At 53.9% G+C, this 21397-nt stretch overlaps 6 protein-coding genes across 6 annotated transcripts; 3 read left to right on the forward strand and 3 right to left on the reverse strand.

Annotated features, from left to right (window-relative positions):
- Positions 1–228: 228 nt before the first annotated feature.
- On the reverse strand, positions 229–1131 carry CORC01_10278 (uricase; the record flags this gene model as incomplete). Its single annotated transcript, XM_022621906.1, has 1 exon — positions 229–1131. The coding sequence occupies one exon, from the start codon at positions 1129–1131 to the stop codon at positions 229–231; it is 903 nt and encodes a 300-aa protein (XP_022471622.1).
- An 809-nt stretch (positions 1132–1940) lies between these two features.
- CORC01_10279 (uncharacterized protein) lies at positions 1941–2330 on the reverse strand (the record flags this gene model as incomplete). Its single annotated transcript, XM_022621907.1, has 1 exon — positions 1941–2330. One exon carries the CDS (start codon positions 2328–2330, stop codon positions 1941–1943), a length of 390 nt encoding a protein of 129 aa, XP_022471623.1.
- A 2448-nt stretch (positions 2331–4778) lies between these two features.
- CORC01_10280 (uncharacterized protein) lies at positions 4779–9039 on the forward strand (the record flags this gene model as incomplete). Its single annotated transcript, XM_022621908.1, has 3 exons — positions 4779–5728; positions 5778–7233; positions 7285–9039. The coding sequence occupies 3 exons, from the start codon at positions 4779–4781 to the stop codon at positions 9037–9039; spliced, it is 4161 nt and encodes a 1386-aa protein (XP_022471624.1).
- A 707-nt stretch (positions 9040–9746) lies between these two features.
- CORC01_10281 (phosphomethylpyrimidine kinase) lies at positions 9747–11876 on the forward strand (the record flags this gene model as incomplete). Its single annotated transcript, XM_022621909.1, has 11 exons — positions 9747–9799; positions 9869–10050; positions 10116–10198; positions 10264–10648; positions 10704–10863; positions 10915–11065; positions 11119–11184; positions 11232–11340; positions 11422–11637; positions 11709–11788; positions 11838–11876. The coding sequence occupies 11 exons, from the start codon at positions 9747–9749 to the stop codon at positions 11874–11876; spliced, it is 1524 nt and encodes a 507-aa protein (XP_022471625.1).
- Positions 11877–12921: 1045 nt separating this feature from the next.
- Positions 12922–15440, forward strand: CORC01_10282 (DEAD/DEAH box helicase; the record flags this gene model as incomplete). Its single annotated transcript, XM_022621910.1, has 7 exons — positions 12922–13061; positions 13263–13369; positions 13424–14392; positions 14445–14552; positions 14993–15121; positions 15177–15338; positions 15397–15440. 7 exons carry the CDS (start codon positions 12922–12924, stop codon positions 15438–15440), a joined length of 1659 nt encoding a protein of 552 aa, XP_022471626.1.
- Positions 15441–17810: 2370 nt separating this feature from the next.
- CORC01_10283 (AAR2 protein) lies at positions 17811–19349 on the reverse strand (the record flags this gene model as incomplete). Its single annotated transcript, XM_022621911.1, has 1 exon — positions 17811–19349. The coding sequence occupies one exon, from the start codon at positions 19347–19349 to the stop codon at positions 17811–17813; it is 1539 nt and encodes a 512-aa protein (XP_022471627.1).
- Between the last annotated feature and the right edge of the window lie 2048 nt (positions 19350–21397).

Consider the following 21397-nt stretch of genomic DNA (forward strand, 5'->3'; position numbering starts at 1 on the left):
GCGGGCCACTCGAGTTATGGGAAATATGCAAAGAAAGAGTAGTTTTGAATGGGTTGTCATATTCTAAGTCATTGCTCATTATTACTATAAAAACACCCGGCCAGGCTTGACCAGATCATGGACGCCTTTGAATGCAATTGGCGAATCTCATTGGATTCTCATAGGCAGCTTCCTCTCTCATCCCAAGTCAACCCCCCCCCCCCCCTCTCAACCATTCAAGACTCCCATCTACAACTTGGCAGTCTCGGGCTTGCGCGCGACCTCGCATTTGATGAGACCATTGGGCCCAGACTGCGGTGCGTAGACCTCGGCGTCCTTGCCCGTGTTCTTGAGCCCCTTGTGCCAGCTGAGGTCGATCTCAAAGTAGTGCTTGTTAGGCAAAGAGTAGGTGGCGGTGAGGGTCTCGGGCACGGCGGCGAGGATCTGCTCGCACATTTTGTACATTGTGTTTTGGACACTGGCGCTCTCGTCCTCGGCAAAGGTCTTCATGGTGATGTCGCGGGCCGCGCGCCACGCGGGGTCGAACTTGGGGACGGCGGCACGGACGGCGGCGAGGTCTGGGAACTTCCAGGTCCAGCCGGCGTCGACGTCGGTGGAGAGGATACGGTCCCAGGTCTCGGGGAGGGTGGTGTACTCGTCGCGGACGAAGCCGTGGAAGGCGGAGCCGGTGGACTTGAGGACGGTGAGCTTCTGGATGGCGCTGGTGAGGGCGATGCCGTCCTTGCGGGAGATACGGGCTTCGACATTGCGGGTCTCCTCGCCGTCACGGAAAAAGGAGTGCGGGTGAGGCTTGCCGTCGATGGTCATGCGGGTCCAGCGGTGCTGGATGATCTTGACGTTGGCGGTGTGGATGTGGGAGTAGGTCTCGAGGAAGTGGGCGCCGAGGATGGAGGCGAACAGCTCGGGGGGGTTGACGGGATTCTCCTTGGCCTTGATGTAGGTGGTGTTCTTGATGGAGTCGGTGGCGACGACGACGCTGTTGTTGGCGACTGTGTACGAGGTCTCGATCTCGCCCTCGAGGAGGCAGCAGACGGTCATCTCGGTGACGGTCTGGGTATTGCCATTCTTCTCGACCTTGTAGACGCGGACGTTGTCTTTGCCGTAGCGGGCGGAGGCGAGGTAGGTGGCCATTATGAATGTGTGTGAGTTTTGTGAATGGGAGAGTGAGAAGCGTAGAATATTGGGTATCACAGGTGAGATTGGTTTTAGCGCGAAGACGAGATGAGACGATATATGACGAGATGAGCGAGGATCAAGAAAGGCTCCAAGTAGTACTGATAAGGAAGTGGTTGTTGGTTGATGGCGATGAGACAGAGGACAAAAGCACGGTCAGAGGAGAAGGAGTCAGAGGGGCGACAAGAGCTCTTATATCAACATCCAAGAGAAGGAAATGGTTGAGGTTCTCACACTCCGATTAGCTTCGTTGGACGTCACCCACCATAGACCCGGGCCGGAGATACACCAAAAGATAGCGTAGTCGCGTCTTGAGTCGGCATCCAATGTTTGTGTTTGCAAGCTTGGGGTGCTAGGGTGCTAGGGTGTAGGGGTGGCCCCGCGGGTCGGGGGGAGAAGTTAAGAAGGGCCAAAGGGGCGGCCCAATGACCTGGCCGAACTGACCCGATCGCTTGACAGGGTCCGGCAGCCGTGGGGTAGAATGGTCTTATTGGTGTCGGGTGGAGCCCCCGGAGCCCGCCGACGCCCTTTGGACACTGGGCAAGCAAGTCGCCGCATGCAGCCGCTGCCTCCCTACGGCTCTCTGCGACAGGGCGGGACCGGCGAGCGACGCGCTGGGCCGTGTTTGCTTCCTCTGCTTGTTGAAGCAAACGCCTCTAGGGCTTTGAAAAAGACAAGAGGGGGCAATGGGGCGGTAGTTGATTTTGTTTACTTGATCCATGGTCCGCCTCTGCGGGACCAATGAGACTCGGGGTATTGAGTTGAGATCAAAGGATCTTTCTTGCAGAGCCGCAGACGGTTGTGATGTGCCGTTGAATTCCAGTGGCCGGCTCCGCGGAAGGGAAGACAATTTCTAAATTCACACGGGAATGATGGGATGTATGCATTTGCTTCGCCGCCAAATTGTGAACACCAAGAAACCCACACATCACGCAAGCCATTTCTCGCAACACGGCTGTCGCTGTGCCGCCGCTCTCCGAACTGATGTGAGGTCGAGATGAAGTGAGATGAAGTGAGATGAGGTGAGGTGAGGTGAGGTGTGGCCAAGGACGGGCGCACGAAGGAACCGGGGGCCCCGCCATTTCGGGACTGTGGATATTAGACCGAAAGGCCGAAGATGCAAAACCCGTAGTGGTGACTGATTCTGACAGAATCATTTCTGTCCATCATCCTTGCTGCGAGGGCGCGGAGCATCTAAGCTACTGCCATCTCCTCGATCCTTGGCGTCGATTCCTATCTCCCGCTACGAGGACTGACAAGTCTGTGGTGGGTGTCTCCGAGGCATCGACTGACTACGGATGGGGGAGCCGGCCGTGTTTCAGCATTAGTAGTGGCATTTGACGCTGTGGCACAAGCAGCTTCAGTCGGCAAGGGGTTTCCCCGGGACCGTGAGTAGGATGGTCCATGATGGTCGGTCATGGGCGGTCTTTTCCTCTATGCAATGCTTATATGGACGAACGGTCACCCGAAGTCGAATTCTTCTTCTCATTGTTCGAATCGAGGCTGGTTCGTCAATCCAAAGTCTTTGCCAACGGCTACTTGACAGTACGGTGGACCCTCGGCTGAAGGCATGTATTCTAAGGAATGAGACTTCTGCTTGAAGTTTTCAAAACTAACGCGAGCTATCACGGCCTCGTGATTATGCTTGTGAATCCTTGTCGGTTGTTCGTCGTTGGACGTTGGACGTTTGATTGTTAAAGGTGCCATGAGTGCCATGAGGTGAATCATCCGTATCTTATCGGGCTTATCAGGAATGCTCGTGGGGCACCTAAGGTACCCAGGTGCGTTACCTGCAAATGGGCCCCAGCCAGGCGAATGTACCATTTCAGCAGTCATGACGCTAGAAGAAGGCTAGAAATAGCGCTTGATGCAGCTGTCGGCAGCGTTCCCATTGGTTTTCTACGCAGTACCGCCGCTGTCCGAGCCAACCACGACGAGGCAAGGTGCGCTGTCTGGGGAAGTACTCGACCTCTTGCAGACAAAGGGAAGACACGGTCCAAGCTTTCTGTGAGGGGGGCGACGCGACCAGGAAGCGGGGCTACCTCACTGAGCATGCCTCCTTCCTCCAGGTCGTTACAGCGCATGCAGCAGCAGCCACCAGCAGAAGGGGAAAGGGCACGCTGAGAAGGTACCTAACCTGGAATCAATTGAAGAGTACCTTCCACATCATTATGGAGATATGGACTTGAAGATTATATAGACAGACAGAAGCTATCATGGTTAGAAACGTGATCCGTGTAGTAGCAGCAGCACTGGTCGTGATTCAGAATGGCTGATGAATGGAATGGACTTTATAGAGTGCGTGCATAGACGAGGCCCGACTCCGAGAATCCGAACCCGAACATTGGGCTACAGCGCTGTCAAATCCGAACAAACCTGGAAAGTACTTCCAACAACTGTAGCGTACCTGCCTATTCGTTCTACACCGTCACCGAGGCACCTTAAAGCTAGGTACCTAGGTAGGTAACACTGACACACATACACAACCCGCCTGTCCTTGGAATCTGCCTGGACAGCTTCAACTGGACCTCGCAACCTCCAAACCTCCACTCGCGGCAGCTGTCGACTGTGACACTGCGCCACCACCTTGAGAAAGCACCCTCAAACAGCAGGCATCGAACATCAGACATCAGTGCCTTTGCGGCGCCATTGGCAGCTCTCACACATCTGCGCGCGCGACCGTACTGTACGGATACTTGACTGCTAATACCACTGGGCCACAGCAGTGACCCATGTGCATCCACTCCTGAAGCTGGGAGGAGCAGGCTCAGCTTGGGACCCAGTGACCGAGTGCCGTGGACTGTGGGCCGAGAACAGTGAGCAGCGAACAGTGAACACTCGGCTGCAACGCCGCAGCACCACGTAACAATCGAGACAAACGACAACGGCGACACTTCTGCCAGGACTTATCATCCTTCAGACCAATCTGAGCACCCAATTTAGCTCGACCGACTTCAAGCGAAACCACCCTCGGGACTATCTGCCCCGGCTGGCACCCGCAAAATATCCCCATGATCAGTCCTCTCTATCGCGCAAATCGCATATCCTCAGCCTTAGACTTCCATCGCATCTCCACTCGGACTGACGTCCTGCCCTGGTCTTGGCGTGGCTCTGCGGGTGGCCGACCAACTTCGCGCATCTGCACCCGACAGCCTGCAATTCGAACATTCGCCTGATCAACAACCCGTTCCTCCGTACCTCTCTCGCCATTCCCAACCGCTTGCAACTCGAATTTTGTCCGAAGCTTGATTCGAAACTCGTTATTCATCCACTACGAAAGAGCCTCGAGCGATCGGCGACAGTCCTTGACTCCACACGGACGAACCCCGACCACGACCACCAACCCCCCCCCCCCCCCCCCCCCCCCCACCCCCGCCCCCCCCCCCCCCGCCCCCCCCCCCCCCCGAGCCCCCCGCGCCGACGCGCCCCCGCCCCCCCCCCCCCCCACCCCACCCCCCCCCCGCCCCGCCCCCCCCCCCCCCCCCCCGATACCACAGATAACGCATTCGTGTAAACCAAGCAGTATTGAGATAACAGTCGCCCGAATGCAACGACCTACGGAGAAGCCCCGGCATAAGGTGGTATCATAGAGAGGCATCTCCAAGATGCTGGGCGCCTCCAGCCAGTCTCAAAAGGCATTGTCGCCTCAGCAATCGGCATCAAGCGTCAATACCCTCAATCCACGTCCGAGTTTCGAGCGCGTAGAGAGCACCGGCGGCCTCCAGCCGCCATCCGCCTCTGCCAATGGATCGCGAAGCCTGGGTGCCTCGGGCGTCAGCTTCGGCCCGCGAGGCTCCTCCCTCAACCCCTCCATCGCGCCTGGGAGCTTCAGTTCTGAGCTGCGCAGCCAGATGATGCCATCTCGCTCTGGTTCCCGAGGCGATATCTACAGCATCGATAAGGTCGACGAGGAAGATCCCGCCACAGCTGCAGAGCAAACCCTTGCTGCCCTCAGGGAACAGCTGAATCGAGAGATGAAGATCAAGGATGGAAGTGAGAACATGCTGGAAGCCTTAAACGCCAAGAAGGCGAAACAAACCAAGGAGCAGAGGGCCAGGGTTGAAGCAGAGCTGAATGCGTCCAACCAGCGGATCAAGATTCTGCGGCAGAAAATCACAGACGCTTCGAGATTCAAGGCGACTCCGACCACTCCCACAAGACAAAGAACGAACGAGCCACCATTCTCTTCTGCCAACAATGGCATGCGCTCACCTCCCAGTGCCTCGCGTAGTGGTGCTGGTTCTGACAACGAAGAGACGGCTGAGCAGTCACCAACATTCCTCCTGGCTGAGTTGCTGCAAGCGCTCGAGCAGGAGGGTATGCCGCCAGAGTACTACGTCAGCCGAGGCAATGGTCTTGTGGATCTGTTCAGGCGACATCCAACTCTCAAGTATGACCTAGTGTGGTCAGTATTTGGTCTGCGCATGCAAGTCATGCTCCTAAGCGAGGCCAGAGAAGTGGTGGCAGCTGGCTACCGAATGATTCGTTATGCCATCTCAGATGTATCTTCATTGAAGAAGATCCGCAGCTTGAATACCGACATCATTGTTGTGACGTGAGTCTGACCTTCTACGCTTGGGGGCTTTATAACTAACAAGCTGTAGATCTTTAATCAAAGACCGAAAAGCAGACCTGGAACGTGAACAAGCCTTAAAGTTTGTCCGGGCCTTCTTGGACGTGAAGGATGGAGTCAAAGAACTCTCTCGAGCCGTTGTGAGAACCATAGCTGCTGTTGCAGAACAGGCCGAAGATCGCCTACGTTCCATCTGTCTGGAAACACTTGCTGAGGTCATGCTTCGTGACCCAGCCCTGGCAGTTGCCTCTGGCGGCCTGTCACCGCTTTCTGAGGCTTTGATCGAAGGAACATACAAGTCGCCCGAGTCACTTACGGCATCTTATATGCAGATCTTGGATAACCCACAGAAGAGAATCTACTTGCGCTCCGGTTATGATCTGGAAGTTCTCTTCACGGCATTCACGGATATCATCCTCGCAAATGAGAGTTTATTAAAGCAGAATGCCAAGGCAATCACCAAAATCCTCAAGAGCTGGCCTGGGTTGATGATGCTAACTATGCATGACTCCCGAGCCATCAAATCGCTGCTCATCAGCATGGTGCTTCCGCAGGCAACCATCCGAGAGACGGTCATCGATCTCATTTACCTTCTTCTTCGGATCAAGTCCCCCTCATGGGCTTCCTCCTTCCTGGCCGGACGCCGGTTGACGACATATGGACGGGTGGCGAGCCTCAAATCCGTTTCGAATCCGACGCCCTCGACCAATCCTCTGCCTGTGGAAGAAGACAGTGGAGAGCAGAACTTCATGGATCACTACACCGCCCTTCTCCTAGCAACATTTGTCAAGGCTGGTCTTCTGGAAAACTTACTTCAAGTTGCAAGGACTAGCGACCCTCAGCTGTCCAGAAAGACCTGTCTTCTGATCGGTGAGGTGTTGAAGCTGGCAAGCAGGCTCCTTCCTGCGACATGGAGCAACGATTTGCCTCTGCTTCCGGAACTCTTTGCGGCAGCGACTCAATTCAAAGACGACAACAGATTCGTTGCCTCGGGCATAGTTTATCAGATAAGCTCGGTGAGCAAGACGCTGTATAGGAGCACGCCGTCTGTCGCAACTGCCGGAACTCTCCCCTCCAGCGACAGCATGGGCAACCTCGCAGACATGCACCGCAAAAGCAACACCGGGGCTGTGGTTCAAGAGGGTGCAATCCGGCAGCTTTTGGTGGAGTCTAATGTCCTGAACAGCTCCAACTACTTGAAATGGAACTGGGATGTCATTTCGCGAATCATCGAAGGACCGCTTCAAGATGGAAAGCGACTAGATGAAGTCAACAGAGTCTCCAAGTTCATGAACAGGATTATGAGCTTCTACCGGCCTTTTAAGCACAGGTTTTCGGATCTTACAAGCAACAAGAACTCTCAAAAGTACGTCAGGGTCGGATGTACGCTGATGCACACTCTGCTTCAGTCAAATGAGGGCTTCCAGTACCTGCAAGATCATAAGATGTTACGGCAGATAGCTGAGTGTCTTGCTCAATGCGACCCGGTAAGCTCAACAGTGTCAGTGTCATGACCCAGAGACTAACAATCATTGTAGAGCAGCGGATTGACATCCACGGATCCCATGTTCTCCCCTGGTCGCCTGCAAAGTACTCTTTGCGCAGGCTACTTCCCCATGCTTGGAGTCCTGAGTGGTGACCCTAGGGGCTTGGAGCTTCTGCAACGCTGGAGAATGTTCAACATGATGTATCACATTCTCGGGCACAAGCAGCGCCCTGACTTGATCAAGCTGCTCCTCTCAAACTTTGACTATAGCATTCCGGGACATCCACGAGTGCTCATAGAACAGGCACTTACGTCTGGGACGAGAGAGATTCGCATCACGGCGACGAACGCGCTGCGAAAGTACGCCACTGGACCTTTCGATGCTTCCCAGCCTTCCCATGGTAAGATCGACTGGAAGTGGGCAATTGAGAAGCTGTGCGACCAACTTTATGACCCCGAGGTAGAGGTCTGCCGAACCGCGGTTAAGATCCTCGAGAAGGCATGCAATAAGAAAGCGTATCTGGAGTATGTTGTCCAGTGTCGTCCGACAATGGACCATTTGGGAGAAATCGGTGCTCCTCTCCTACTGCGGTTCCTGTCCTCATCCATTGGCTACCACTACCTCGACGGTGTTGACTATATCAGCAATGAAATGGATGACTGGTTCCTCGGTCGGAACGATTCATATGTCGGTGTGATTGAGACCAGCCTGGCCAAGGCATTCCTCGAGAATCCAGAAGAGCATCAGAACCGCATACACATGGTAGACGAAGCTCAAGCAGATACCGAACCAGAGAACCACATTCCACCGCACTTCTATCGCGAGCTTGCACGCACTCAAGAGGGATGCAAGTTGCTTAGCGACAAGGGACATTTTGCCGAGTTTGCCAGCACGATCAAAGAGTACGGCATGCAATTCGAAGATCCCGAGCTCATGTTGAAGGTCAAGGCCTCAATGTGGGCTGTTGGCAACGTGGGATCAATGGAGCTCGGTGCCCCTTTCATCGAATCATGTGACGTCATTGAAGACATTGTCAAGATCGCTGAAGAGCACGAAGTGATGAGTCTGCGTGGTACCGCCTTCTTCGTCTTGGGATTAGTTTCTCGATCCGCTCACGGTCTTGAGATACTGTCAGAATGCGGCTGGGATGCAAATCTCTCACCACGAGGAGAGTCTATGGGATTCTGCATTCCTAATAACCTGTCCAAATTTTTTTCGTTCAAGCCCTGGAAGCACGCTATTGCCTCGAAGATTGCGTTGCCAGATACGCAGAAGACGTTTTTGACCCCGCCACCCCCAACAGAAGCGCGTCCGCCTTTGGAGAAGGAGGAGCTGCCGGCCTTTACCAATGAAGAAGCCATCAACCAACGAATCCTCGATCTCGTCGTTGATCTCGGCAACATGGTTCTTTACAAGCGGGCAATGAGTGAACTGATGCAGATCAGACAGCACAAGGTGGCGGGCTTTAGATGCCCAAAAATGTTCAAGCGCGTTATGACAATGCTCGAATATAACCACTACCGTCTACCCATCAGACGAATGGTTCTCGAGATGTTTGACAAAATTGTTCTCAGAAGAATTGTTTTTGACGAAGACAGCGATAGTGGGTCTGACGATGATGATGGGGACGAGGAAGAGGAAAACGTATCCTCGGGTGATGAAAACCGAACCGAGAGACAAAGAAGCATCTCAGATCCGTCAGAGCTGGAGACGGAGAAGACGGAGCCTCTGCCGAAGGCGGAGCGATCGGACAGCTTGAGTTCGTTTGACACAGACAGCTCGGCTGACTCGACGGAGACGGTATAAGTATGTGTGCGTCGTTGCATACAACCGCCCATTTTTCAAGGATTGCTTGGCATTTGAGAAGGAAGGTTACAGATGGATTTCAAGAGGCATCATGATGAGGCGTTTTGCTGTTGGCTTTTCTTGTACTATATCTCGGGACTTGGCGAATGGATAAAGTCTCTAGCTGAGCTTTTGGCCGGCAAAGGAACCTCGAGAAGCCACGGATTGCTACTTAGGAGCGAGCAAGGAAAGGATGGAGTTGGTGGCCATCTGCGTATCGATTCCCTTGGTGTAGGGTGTCGGCAAGATAGGTAAATCAAAAGTGGCTTGTTTACTCATCTCTCGCCAAAGTCAGGTCATGGCTTGCAAGTCCAACCTTCGAACGAGGTGAACGAGGGGTTTTCAAGAAAAACGCAGGCTTGACGACATGTTTTACGCGATGCGTGACTCACAATCAGGCGCGGAAGATCTAGCAAGTCGGATGTTTTACTGAGCAAACTAACGTAAGGACGCCCCGCCCCCGCTTGAGTGACATCTTCGACCCGCGACCGATCCGCCGTCAACCGTACCCGTCCTCCAATGATGTACGATCTGCCTACACGGAAGGGTGCTCCGATATATTAGACCCTACCTTACCTTACTTACATGTACATGGACTTGTCTTGCCGACCGCAGACTGATACCGCAGCTGTTTTTGCCCCCTCCATTACGTTTTTACCACCGTCACCATGGTTCAGGGACGAGTTCTCGTAATTGCTGGCTCGGACTGCTCCGGCGGAGCGTGAGTACAGCACAGCCCGAAACACCGTGTAGTGAGGCAATTTGAACACATTACTGACGCGGTTTGAAGCGGCCTCGAGGCGGACCAAAAGGTCATTGCAGCGCACGGCTGTTATGCCATGACCGCCACCACGGCCCTGACGGCGCAGGATACGACCGGCGTGCACGATATCCACCATGTGCCGCAAAAGTTTCTGCTTAAGCAGATTGATGCTTGCATTGGCGACATCGGCGTGGACGTTGTCAAGACTGGTGAGCTCAACTCGGCACGATTTCGATTATCAAACTATCGGCTCAGGAGCTGAGTCGGGATCCAGGCATGCTGGCTTCGCCTGCCACGATCAGGACGGTCGTTGACGCTCTCAAGAGGCACAATGTCCCCAAGGTGGTCGTGGACCCGGTATGAAATTGTTCTTCCTCCTCTCATTGATCTCGGAGGAATCTCAGGGTTCTCACAAATGTCAGGTCATGATTGCGACCAGCGGAGCAGAGCTGCTCCCCCGCGAAGCCGTCGCCGAGCTGTTGGAGCGTTTGCTGAAGCTCACCACCGTCCTCACGCCCAACATTCCCGAGGCCAAGCTCATCCTCGAGGACTCGGGGTACAAATCAATCAACGTGAATAGCGTTAAAGACCTCGAGGAGATGGCAAAGTCGGTCCAGGCGCTTGGGCCCGAGTGGGTGCTCGTCAAGGGCGGACACGCACCTTTCAAGGAGGATCTCACTGTGGCACAGAGCGAGGGGGAAAAGGCTGTCGTCGTGGATGTGCTCTACGGACACGGCGAGTTTTGGCATATCCGGAGCCCTTACCAGAGCTCGACTAACACGCACGGCACCGGTTGTTCGTTGGCCTGTGAGTTGGGAGATACGGGAACTAATGAGATATGATGAGGCTAATGTACGGGTAGCTGCTATTGCGTCTAACCTGGCAAAGGGTCTCGGGGTGCCGGAAGCTGTCAAGTCGGCTTGCCGGTATATAGAGGCCGCGATTAAGACCGCTCCCGGGTACGGAAAGGGACACGGTCCGTTGAACCACTTTCACTCCATCCAGACGCTGCCCTTTGCACCGTATGGTATCCCTCCGGACCGTTGATGAAGCATTGAGCTGACCAGTCATAGGGGGCGTTTCATTGAGTACATGCTTGAGAGACCAGACGTCAGGGATGTTTGGAAGACCTTTGTATACCATCCTTTCGTCATGGCCATGGGAGATGGCACACTGCCCATGGATTCGTTCAAGCAGTACCTCATCCAGGATTATCTCTACCTCGTTTGTTTGCCACGGTGCCCAACGGGATTCTCAACTGCTCATCCGTATAACAGGTCCATTTCGCCAGAGCCAACGCGCTGGCTTCTTACAAGGCAAAGAGCATAGCAGACATCGCAGCTGTAAGTATCAACTCTCGTTTTGGAGGGTTATTCATTGACCAGCACAGGGTGCTACAATCGTCAATCATATCACCCGTGAGATGAGCCTGCACATCGACTATTGCAAGGGTTTCGGCATCACTGTCCCAGAAATCGAGGCCACTGAAGAACATCAAGGTAAGTCTCTCTCTCTTCCTGAAAGACGTTCTCAGACTTCTGAGAGAAACAAAGAATTGACAAAAAGACACCCACATACAGCCTGTACGGCGTACACGCGCTACGTCCTCGACGTGGGTGTCAGCGAGGACTGGATCGCCCTGCAAATGGCCCTCGCGCCGTGCCTGCTCGGGTACGGCGCCGTGGCGAACCAGCTCCACGGCGATGTCAAGACGAAGCGCGAGGATAACACATACTGGAAGTGGATCGAGAACTACGTCGCTGATGACTATGTCGGGGCGGTTAGGACCGGTTCTGGTTCGTGGAGATGCCTTTCTGCTCGCAATGGTTGACGGAAGGGGGTTTTGTTGACCAACAGTGTACAACAGACTTGATTGAGAGACACGCTGCCTTGCAGAGCCCGTCGAGTATAGAGCGGTTGGTCAAGATATTCATTCACGGCACAAAGGTTGGTTTGAAATTTGGCGGGCGGCGAGCTTGGGCTAACTGTGATACAGATGGAGATTGGATTCTGGGAAATGTTTCCTTACCGGTGAGTTTCGGTAAAGAATTTACTGGGAAGCTGGTAAGCTGGTAAGGGCATCTGACGGCTAGGACTGCTGTTGAATAGAGGGACAAAGACCTCGCATGAGGAGCGAGGGCGATTTTTTTTTAACAAAGATGATGAAGGCCTTGGACTAGAAATGGGTGCAATCACACGGGATAGAGGCAAGGTCCCTGTCCCCTCCACAGCATTGCCATCATCTTGACGCTCCGACAGCCTCATAGACAAACCTTCCGCACCTAGCTATATGTTGAACATACAGACAAGAAAGCCAAGCGCCGCTAGTTACCTTAGGCTGGTCTGAAGAGGAGCTTCCATTACAATGTCGTCCGATGCAGCTTCCCGTGCTTCCTTCCCTTGACACTTGGTGTGCACATGCCGTCCCAATTGGTACGGAGGCCAAACACTGGTAGGCAAAGGGTTCCCTGGCAAAACTGCGTCGAGACTTGAGGCTCATTCGAGACCAAACGATTTCCAATCGTAGTGTCAAGGTCTCCGCAATTCGCATGCAAAAATCTGAAAAGCTGGAGACCACCCGTCCAAACCAAACCAAACCAGCAATGTGAGGAAGAGAGCGAGCTCTAGAGTCAACAACCTTGCTGCAGATTTGGCAGAGGTGTCTTATCGCGAGTCAGATCCACCATGTTGTCCAATCGATAAAAGCAGTAACAGGCCCACGTGCATCGGGTACGTATCTTTTTTGCCTTAGCAGGGTCCTTCTGGTAGCGGTCGCCGAAAAGTTTTGGCAGGCAAAGAGAAAAAAAAATTCACCCCAGGCCGCCTTCCCTCGCGCTCCCCAAAACCTCCGACCCTCCTACTCTCTCTTCCCCCTTCTTTCATCTGCATCCCTCTCTTCCTCCATCTCACACATCTCCATTCCCTCCCCAACGCATCAGTCCTCTTTTCGGTTCGCTCCAGAAAAAGAGTGTCTTCTGCGTTTCTGCTCTCCCCACGGTCTTTTTTGTCCATTCTTGACATCGCTGAAGCGAAAATATTTCCGACAAAAAACCTTTCGCGCGCTCTCTGCAACTAGCAATATGTCCTACGGCGGCGGATACGGTGGCGGCGGTCGCGGCGGCGGCGGCGGCTACGGAGGAGGTGGTTACGGCGGTGGTCGTGATCGCCAGGACAGAGGTGGTCGCGATGGCGGCTACAGCGGTGGTGGTTATTCCAACGGGTAAGCATCTCTTTGACTCTATTCTCAAACACGTCGGTCGGGTTCACGAGGCGGCTGTTGCCTTGGCGCGACACTCCTTGTTATGACACGACACCTGTTCCGAATCTGATGCGCGATGTCTTCAAACGACACCCACGCAGGATCTAGCATTATCGGTCTTCCAATTTTATTCCAAGCATTGTGCTAACTGGTCAGTGACAGCAACGGCTACGGCGGTGGCGGTGGTGGTTACGGCGGCGGCGGTGGATTTGGCGGTGGCGGTGACCGCATGAACAACCTTGGTGCTGGTCTTCGCACACAAGAATGGGGTCAGTCATGAAATAAACGTATGCATAAAAACACGTTCGCTAATTCCCAAACAGATCTCAACACGATGCCCAAGTTCGAGAAGTCTTTCTACAAGGAGCACGAGGAGGTCGCCAACCGCAGCTCAGAGGATGTCGAGTCCTTCCGTCGCAAGCACCAGATTGCCATTGCTGGCAACGACGTCCCCAAGCCTGTCGAGACCTTCGATGAGGCTGGCTTCCCCAGATATGTCATGGACGAGGTGAAGGCCCAGGGCTTCCCCGCCCCTACTGCCATTCAGTCCCAGGGCTGGCCCATGGCTCTCTCCGGTCGCGACGTTGTCGGTATTGCTGAGACTGGTTCCGGAAAGACGCTCACCTACTGCCTGCCTGCCATCGTCCACATCAACGCACAGCCTCTGTTGGCCCCCGGCGATGGCCCCATTGTCCTCATCCTCGCACCCACTCGTGAGCTTGCGGTCCAGATTCAGCAGGAGATTTCCAAGTTCGGCAAGTCTTCCCGCATCCGCAACACCTGCGTTTACGGTGGTGTCCCCAAGGGCCCCCAGATTCGCGACCTTTCCCGCGGTGTTGAGGTCTGCATCGCCACCCCCGGACGTCTCATCGACATGCTCGAGGCTGGCAAGACCAATCTGCGTCGCGTCACGTACCTGGTTCTTGACGAGGCTGATCGTATGTTGGACATGGGTTTCGAGCCCCAAATTCGCAAGATCATTGGCCAAATTCGCCCTGATCGTCAGACTCTCATGTGGTCCGCCACTTGGCCCAAGGAGGTCCGCGCGCTTGCGTCCGACTTCCTTTCCGACTTCATCCAGGTCAACATCGGTTCCATGGACTTGGCTGCCAACCACCGCATTACCCAGATTGTTGAGGTCGTCAACGAGAGCGAGAAGCGTGACCGCATGATCAAGCACCTCGAGAAGATGATGGATAACAAGGAGAACAAGGTTCTCATCTTCGTCGGCACCAAGCGCGTCGCTGACGAAATCACCCGCTTCCTTCGCCAAGACGGATGGCCCGCGCTGTGTACGTTCCCATTTCCCTCTCACCCGCCTGGACACTAGCTAATATGCCGCAGCCATTCACGGTGACAAGCAACAGAACGAGCGTGACTGGGTCCTCGACCAGTTCAAGACGGCCAAGAGTCCCATCATGGTCGCGACCGACGTCGCGTCGCGTGGTATTGGTGAGTATCATTCCCCCCAACCTACATGGCAACTTCCAGCAGCCTTGTGCTGTGCTTTACTCTTATGTCTAGGGGCTCTCTTGATTGCGCACTCTTGCCTGATGCATTCGTGTTTCCTTGGTTCTCTCCGCTCCTGTGTGGAGTCTTGGTCTGGTGTGCAGCCGTTGGCTCGCTATACTCGCTGTTCCACTCTTGTGCCTCCCATTTGCCAATGGTACAAGCGTGGATGTGGCATTTCTTGATTCGCTCAAGCTGTCCCCAAGATTCCCCAAGCCCGAGGACCCGGTACATTGAACTTTCCAGGATGGCATTTGACGCATATGGACTGCCCTGTCTTCGACGGAGTGAAAAACAGCCTGATATATCTATCAAACAAACGTGGTTCCTGGCTGGAACGTTGCTATACACACCGTGAGGCGTCTGCTAACCCCTTGATCAAGATGTTCGCAACATTACTCACGTGCTTAACTACGACTACCCCAACAACTCGGAGGACTACATTCACCGTATTGGTCGTACCGGTCGTGCCGGTGCCAAGGGTACCGCCGTTACCTTCTTCACCACTGACAGTACGTGTTTCCTCAACGCTCTAACCCCCTGAACAAACAGCTAACTTGATTGCAGACTCCAAGCAGGCTCGTGACCTTGTCAACGTCCTCAGAGAGGCTAAACAGGAGATCGATCCCCGTCTCGCTGAGATGACCCGCTACGGCGGTGGTGGTGGCGGCGGTCGCTACGGCGGCTGGGGCCGTGGCCGTGGTGGTGGCCGTGGCGGCGGTGGCGGTAGTACGTGTTTTCCTTCCAAAGTCTAGTGGCCTAATCGCTGACCGGACTTTCTTTACAGACAACGCTAACAACGCTCCCCTAGGAGGTGCTCGTCGTTGGTAGGAACCTTGCCAATTGGATCATTCCAAAGGCAAGGTAACTCATCATCCAAGCGGCGGCAACTTGCGCAATTCTCATGCAAAATCGGCGTTCACGTAGACGGGGGTTTTAGACTCAAGTACCCGGGACACGTATTTGTGTCTCGTTCAGTCTGGTATTTTTCCACGGCTATTTTCTTTTTTCCTTGAGTGCTTTCTTTTATTTGCCCAAGTCGGATTGGGGCCTGTGTGCGATATTTTCTTCAGGCATGGTCAAACGTGGATCAGGTTGAACAAAAAGTTAAGATGGAACGAGGATGACACGATGAACGGTGTCGTGGACTGCAATAGAGACCCTAATTAGGTCCAGTCAATTAAGATGCCCTTCCACGAGCAAGAATGGATGGCTCGAGTCGAAAGCTCGACAGGCGGCTTAGGTGTTAGATGACTGTGTATATCAGACACGGCCCTGCCGAGGGCGGCTTACTGCTCAGGTAGTAATAGGAAGATCATCTCATGACAAGTTGAACATATCGTGCTCTCTCATTTCACGTCGCACGTGATCATTGGAAGTGGGTCTTCTTATCAGCCGGCTGTCCCCTTCTCATGATTATATGGTGCAGGTTGATGCCTGGTGCTAGGTGAAGTTGTAGCAGTAGTGTTGAATGTGGTCGCGGGCCGGGAGAATCAATCCCAACAACATAAACCACCGTCCTTCACTCTTGCTATGTGTGAGCCTCTGGCACCTTCGGATTGGTGTAGATACTTGCCCTCCTTCGCATCCTCATTGGATATATGCTGGAAAGAGTGATATCAATCTCTTCTCTAGTGGGCAACACGAGAGTCGGAATCGCCTCCCGGGGCTACTAGGATTCATCAGAATGAGACGAGGAAGCTAGGCAGCAAGCTAAAGTGGGCCCATCCCCAACTCGTGGCCCTCATCGTCTCGCGAGAACGCGGGTAGAACCGGTATCATCATTACAACAGACTCCAAGTCTTCAGGGCTTTTCAACCTCGCTGAATTTTTTTTTTATCCCTCAATTCAAAATTGAGTGCTCGCATCCCCTCCCCCTCCCTCGCTCGCCATCACAACGATGACTCTCCATTACAACCACATCTCATGGTCTGCCCAAGCCCAAGGCCCAGTCCACGCCAGACAAAGGTCGAGAACAGAAGGGATGGGGCCAGTAGTTTCGTTGGATCCTCTTACGACAGTGACATGCTATTAATTTTCAACCTGTTTGTCAGCCGAGGAGAAGACAGAGATTGCGAAAGCAAGAGATTCCAGGAAATGGTGTTCCGTTTGGCGTCCACTATGCCCTCATCATTTGGATTGGGGTGTCTGTGTGTGGGTTTCCATACCGGGACCTCGTTCATATGTGGCAGCTCGATTAATGAATAGGAGAAAAAGAAAGGTACGAGAAACTGATAGGCAAGTGGTTGAACTACCTGGGTATATATACTTGCAGATCCTGACCTCCAACATGAGAGACTAGCTAGAATCAACTCGCGTGGTCTCGTCAGGCTCAACTCTACGTCCATGGTAGAGATCAGGCTCATCTTTACCTTGTCTTTCTTGTTACTGGCAGAAGAGTAACCAACAAAGGACAAAGCAAGGGGACCAAGGACAGAATGAAGCTCGTCTGTATGTTGCTGTGAACCGAGAATGTGACATTTTAAAAAGAAGCTAGTTCTTCACAAGTGCCACGTTCAAACCAGCGTGTTCCTTTTTAGCAAAGGGTGTTTTGTATACTTGGAAAGAAAGGGTACACTCCTCTGCGTCAATACACTATCAAAAGAGACATCACTTCACGAATTAGAGAAGACACGTCTCTATGTGCCAAAAAGGAATGATTCCTAGCAGGACATATAATCATACAAAGTACAGCCTATCAAAATCACCAAGCCCTGATTGACAAATCACCTGTAAACCTCCCTTGCGCTGGCCTATACCTTAGACCTGAGCCATCCCGACGACAAGCCTGAACAGAGGCCGAATCGGAAAAGGAGAGAATAAAGTCTGACAAAGCCAGGCCCAATCGATGCTCAATACCCCGAAAAAGAAAAGCCAAGAAAATCGATACCTGAAAACTCCCCGCTGAATGATGCTGAATGACGATGCCCATCCATGCTTTGATGCCCATACTCAAAAGTCAACATGCATCACGCTCGAGTTGCGAGACTTTGGTCGAACCATATCAATGATTGACGTTCTTCGAGACGAGAAGCGCCGAGGCTTCACTCCCACAGGTCGAACTGGAGACAGAAACGGGTTACCAATGGTGGCTGTGACAAAGGTGCTGGTTCCCATCGTGCCGTTACTGCTGCTGGCACATGACTGTGAGCGTCGAAGACGCTTCTCCTTTGCTTCCAACCAGCGCCTGACCCCGGAACCCTAATCCCACGAGACAAGATCCTTCTGCTTTCCGCTCTCGTCCAACTCAACCACTACAGCAGAAAATTCACCTCGCTCATCTTCAGCCTCAAGGTCGTCCATTTCGAGCTCGACCTCCTCGCCGTCCTCAAGCATGGTCTTACCCTTTCTAAGGTAGTCGCTTCTGATATCCCAGCCAAACTTCCAAACCCACGTCTCGAGCTCAGAGAAGGCCTGGCCGACGGCAGCCTGTTCGGGGGTGGCAAGCGAGTTGAGGCCCAGGAGGACTTCGTTGAGGCGTCGCTTGTAGACGATCAGGGCCATGCGAAGGTCACGGGCGTATGAAGGACCATAATCGAGAACAGACCCATCAAGGTAGCGTTCGTTGTAGACAAGCTGAGCTGTGATGGTCTGCAGGAGCGAGCGAGCCAGCTCCGGGCGCTTGAGGGACAGTGTGTAGCTCTTCAAGATGATAGAGACCAGCATGTGCCACCACTGCTGGATACATGCCTCGTTGCCCAGATGCATACCCACGAGGAAGGCAAACTGCAGCTCGCCGACAACGTCATTGTCGCTGGCACCGCTGGAAAGCAAGTGAGCCGTCGCATCATTTGCCTGCTCAGTACGTTGAGCGCCGACGCTTTCCGCATCGTATGTTTTTGCGCCCTGGCTAAAGGTAAAGTTCAACTCTGTGCTCGCGACAACACTGGGCATTCTTTTCTCAAGCTCGAGCTCGGCAGGAAGCATAAGCGCACCCCTCACGCGGTCCGAGGTATGCACAGCCCAGTCACTGGCCTGGCGGGCGGTAATTCTGCTTAAGAGAGGCGCAGAGATGGCGTTGGTGAGCTGCTGCCAAATATTGGTGTTCCTTGCGAATTCGGGTTCCGGACTGGAAGAACCGGAAGTGGCGGATTTGACGGTTGCATTGAGCGCGCGGAACTGGTAGGGCGCCAGCTTGGGGTAGATGTCCTGGATGTTATTCTTTTGGAAACGGACTTCGACCTGGCTAGCGGGCTCGCCGATGACCTCGTTGAACTTGTCCCACTGCATAACCTGTATCTTCTCCGTGGCCGTACTGATGATCCAGAAGCCGGATCGTGTGGTGCTGGCTTCCGTCTCCGAAACCCAGAAGAAGTGCGAACCGAGAGGAAGGTCTCTGACGCCGACGAATTCGCGGGCGGTGAAGGAGACAGAGTCGTAGCCTACGGTAAAGTGAGCAGGCAAGTCCATGATGAGGACAATGTCTCCTCCGCCCAGGTGGTGCTCATGCTGAGGCGACGCTGGTGGGTTGGTGCCAGCGACATCGAGAGTCTCGATGGGCGCCAAAGGCGGGGGCTCGTCATCGTCGGGGACAGTGTTGGGTTCCATGGCGACTTGTTGCGACAGGGAGGAGTCAACCGGCTGGTGTACGTGCAGAGAGCCGAGAGGATGGGCGCCGGTGACGCGGATGGATTTGCAGGATGGAGCTCTGGTGGAGACGGAGGAGTCGGAGTTTGGCAGGCCCGAATTTTTGAAGAGGGCGGGCCGGAGGGGGCCGTCGATGGAGGCGCCGGCGGTCATCTTTTTTCTTTGAAGATGATGGGAATGGACCCCACTAACGTCCGAAGTTGAGAATCGTCGGGTAAAGAGGCGAGGCGCAGGGATGATGGGGCTCAAGCTTAAGGCTGACAGGTATCGAAAGAATGGTAAAGCAAGATAATTTTTTTTTTGTGGAAAGCGACGGTTTGCTGATGATTCTCGAGGAAGAACAAAGTGACGTCGAGAAAGAATAGCGTTGCAAGGTTTGTTGTTGTTATTGTACTGGCGACGGTTTGGCGCGCGGGAAAAGTGAGAGGAGAGATAGGGGAAAAGGACGAGGCAAGAACGAGTGACGATAAAGCAGCTCGGTGCTGCCTGCGATTCCCGTTGGGCAAAATTGAGCCTCTGGAAACACGCCTCCTGTAGGAAAGTAGATGGGCGCTGGAAGAGATGGAAAAATAAGGTGCAGGTGAGAAGTCTAGCAGTTCGTACTGGACGTTGCAGGCAGGTAGGTTGAAGATGTGCCGGCCAGAAGACGCGACGGAGGGCACGCGGAGCAAACGACAGGCAAAGCAAGCCCTGAAGTGAGTAAAGTGCGAAACCCAGGTTGGGCGGGAGAGGATCTCGAGAGCAATAGAAGGAGACAGAAACATCGAAGAATGAGAACCTGCAGAGGCAACTCCCAAGATTTATTATTGTCTGGCCCGGCCACCTCCTTCCTTCCCACGCCTCCATCATGACACCCCGGCCCCTTTCCTTCCCCCCCCTCCATCTCACCCGGGGGATTCCTTCCCTCAGACAACAATGGGCAGCAATTTCTTTCCCACCATCACAGACAGGCCTGGCCCATCCCCTCACCTTCTAGCCTCGTTTCCGTTCGAGACAATGCGGCAGCCCAGCAAAAACAAAAGGAAGGAGGGGGCGAAGCGTTGGGTAGGCCGATACCTACCTGCCCATATGTTGCTGCCGTGTGCCCGTCGTACACGTTCCAGTTTTGAGGACTGCAGACCAAGGCACGTACGTCATGCGGAACCTGCGGTGAGATTACCTAGGTATGGTGGTGGTGGTGGTGGTGGTGGTGGACGCGGGACGGCACTACCTACCGAGCAGCTGGGGCGGCAAGGCCACTCTGGACGTTCAGTGTCGGAATTCTCAGTGACTCGACTGCTGCAGCATTTGTCGTCTTCTCGCATCTTCAGGGGACTTGAGCGACTGGCGATCACGATGGCGATAAGCGAGCCCCGGGGCAGCCAGGTCTCCAACTCATGAATCTGTCAAAATAGCAAGCCATCCCGTCCACCGTCCCAAAAAATGGGGTACCTTCTCTGATGGGCAACAACTTATCAAAAATGCCCACCGTCCACACGGTGGAGCTGGCCGTTCGGTTCCGTCAAGCGACCAACGTCTTCCCCCCCCATCCCCGCCCCGCCCCGAAGCGATATCCGTAATCCTCTCGCACCCTCTAACCCCACACTTTCCTCCGGAACTCGGGAAACCTCACCACCACAAAAAAACAAAACAGACCCCACCATCACCCATCATCGTGACACGACGACAGCGAAGAAACCCACTCCGGAACCCCGACTGCTCCCCTCCCACGGTCCCTTCACGTTGCAATTGGGGGCCAAAAAATAGCAGTTTCTTGACACGTGTGCATAATGTAGGGGGGAAAAAAAGTTAAGACGCAATAAACTAACATGAACGCTAGTATCATCGACGCCCAGGATTAAAGCGGAAGAAAAAAAGAAGCATTTTTCTGCTGCACCTACCTTACTCAGTCTTTTCACTTAACCCTGTGCCTTGTTCCCTCTTCCCGTCACACCCCGCCGTTCCGTTCACTCGGGATTTCCTCAAACCATTTAGAAAGAGGAAAAACAACCCCCCCACCCCCCATTGGTATCGGCGTGGAAAAAAATAAATAAAGCAAAAGACGCGCGGGAAATGGAAACTCAATAAAAAGCCCATATGCAGGGACTCGCGGCAATCTTGGTATGGTTCGGCCCCCAATACAACCGCCAAGGTCAAGGTACAGTCAACCAAAAGAAAGAGGAAAAAGGGTCGCTGTGCCGTCCTGTTTAAAACCACCCAGG

Source organism: Colletotrichum orchidophilum (assembly GCF_001831195.1).
Source record: "Colletotrichum orchidophilum strain IMI 309357 chromosome Unknown Scaffold_100.1, whole genome shotgun sequence".
NCBI lineage: Eukaryota > Fungi > Ascomycota > Sordariomycetes > Glomerellales > Glomerellaceae > Colletotrichum > Colletotrichum orchidophilum.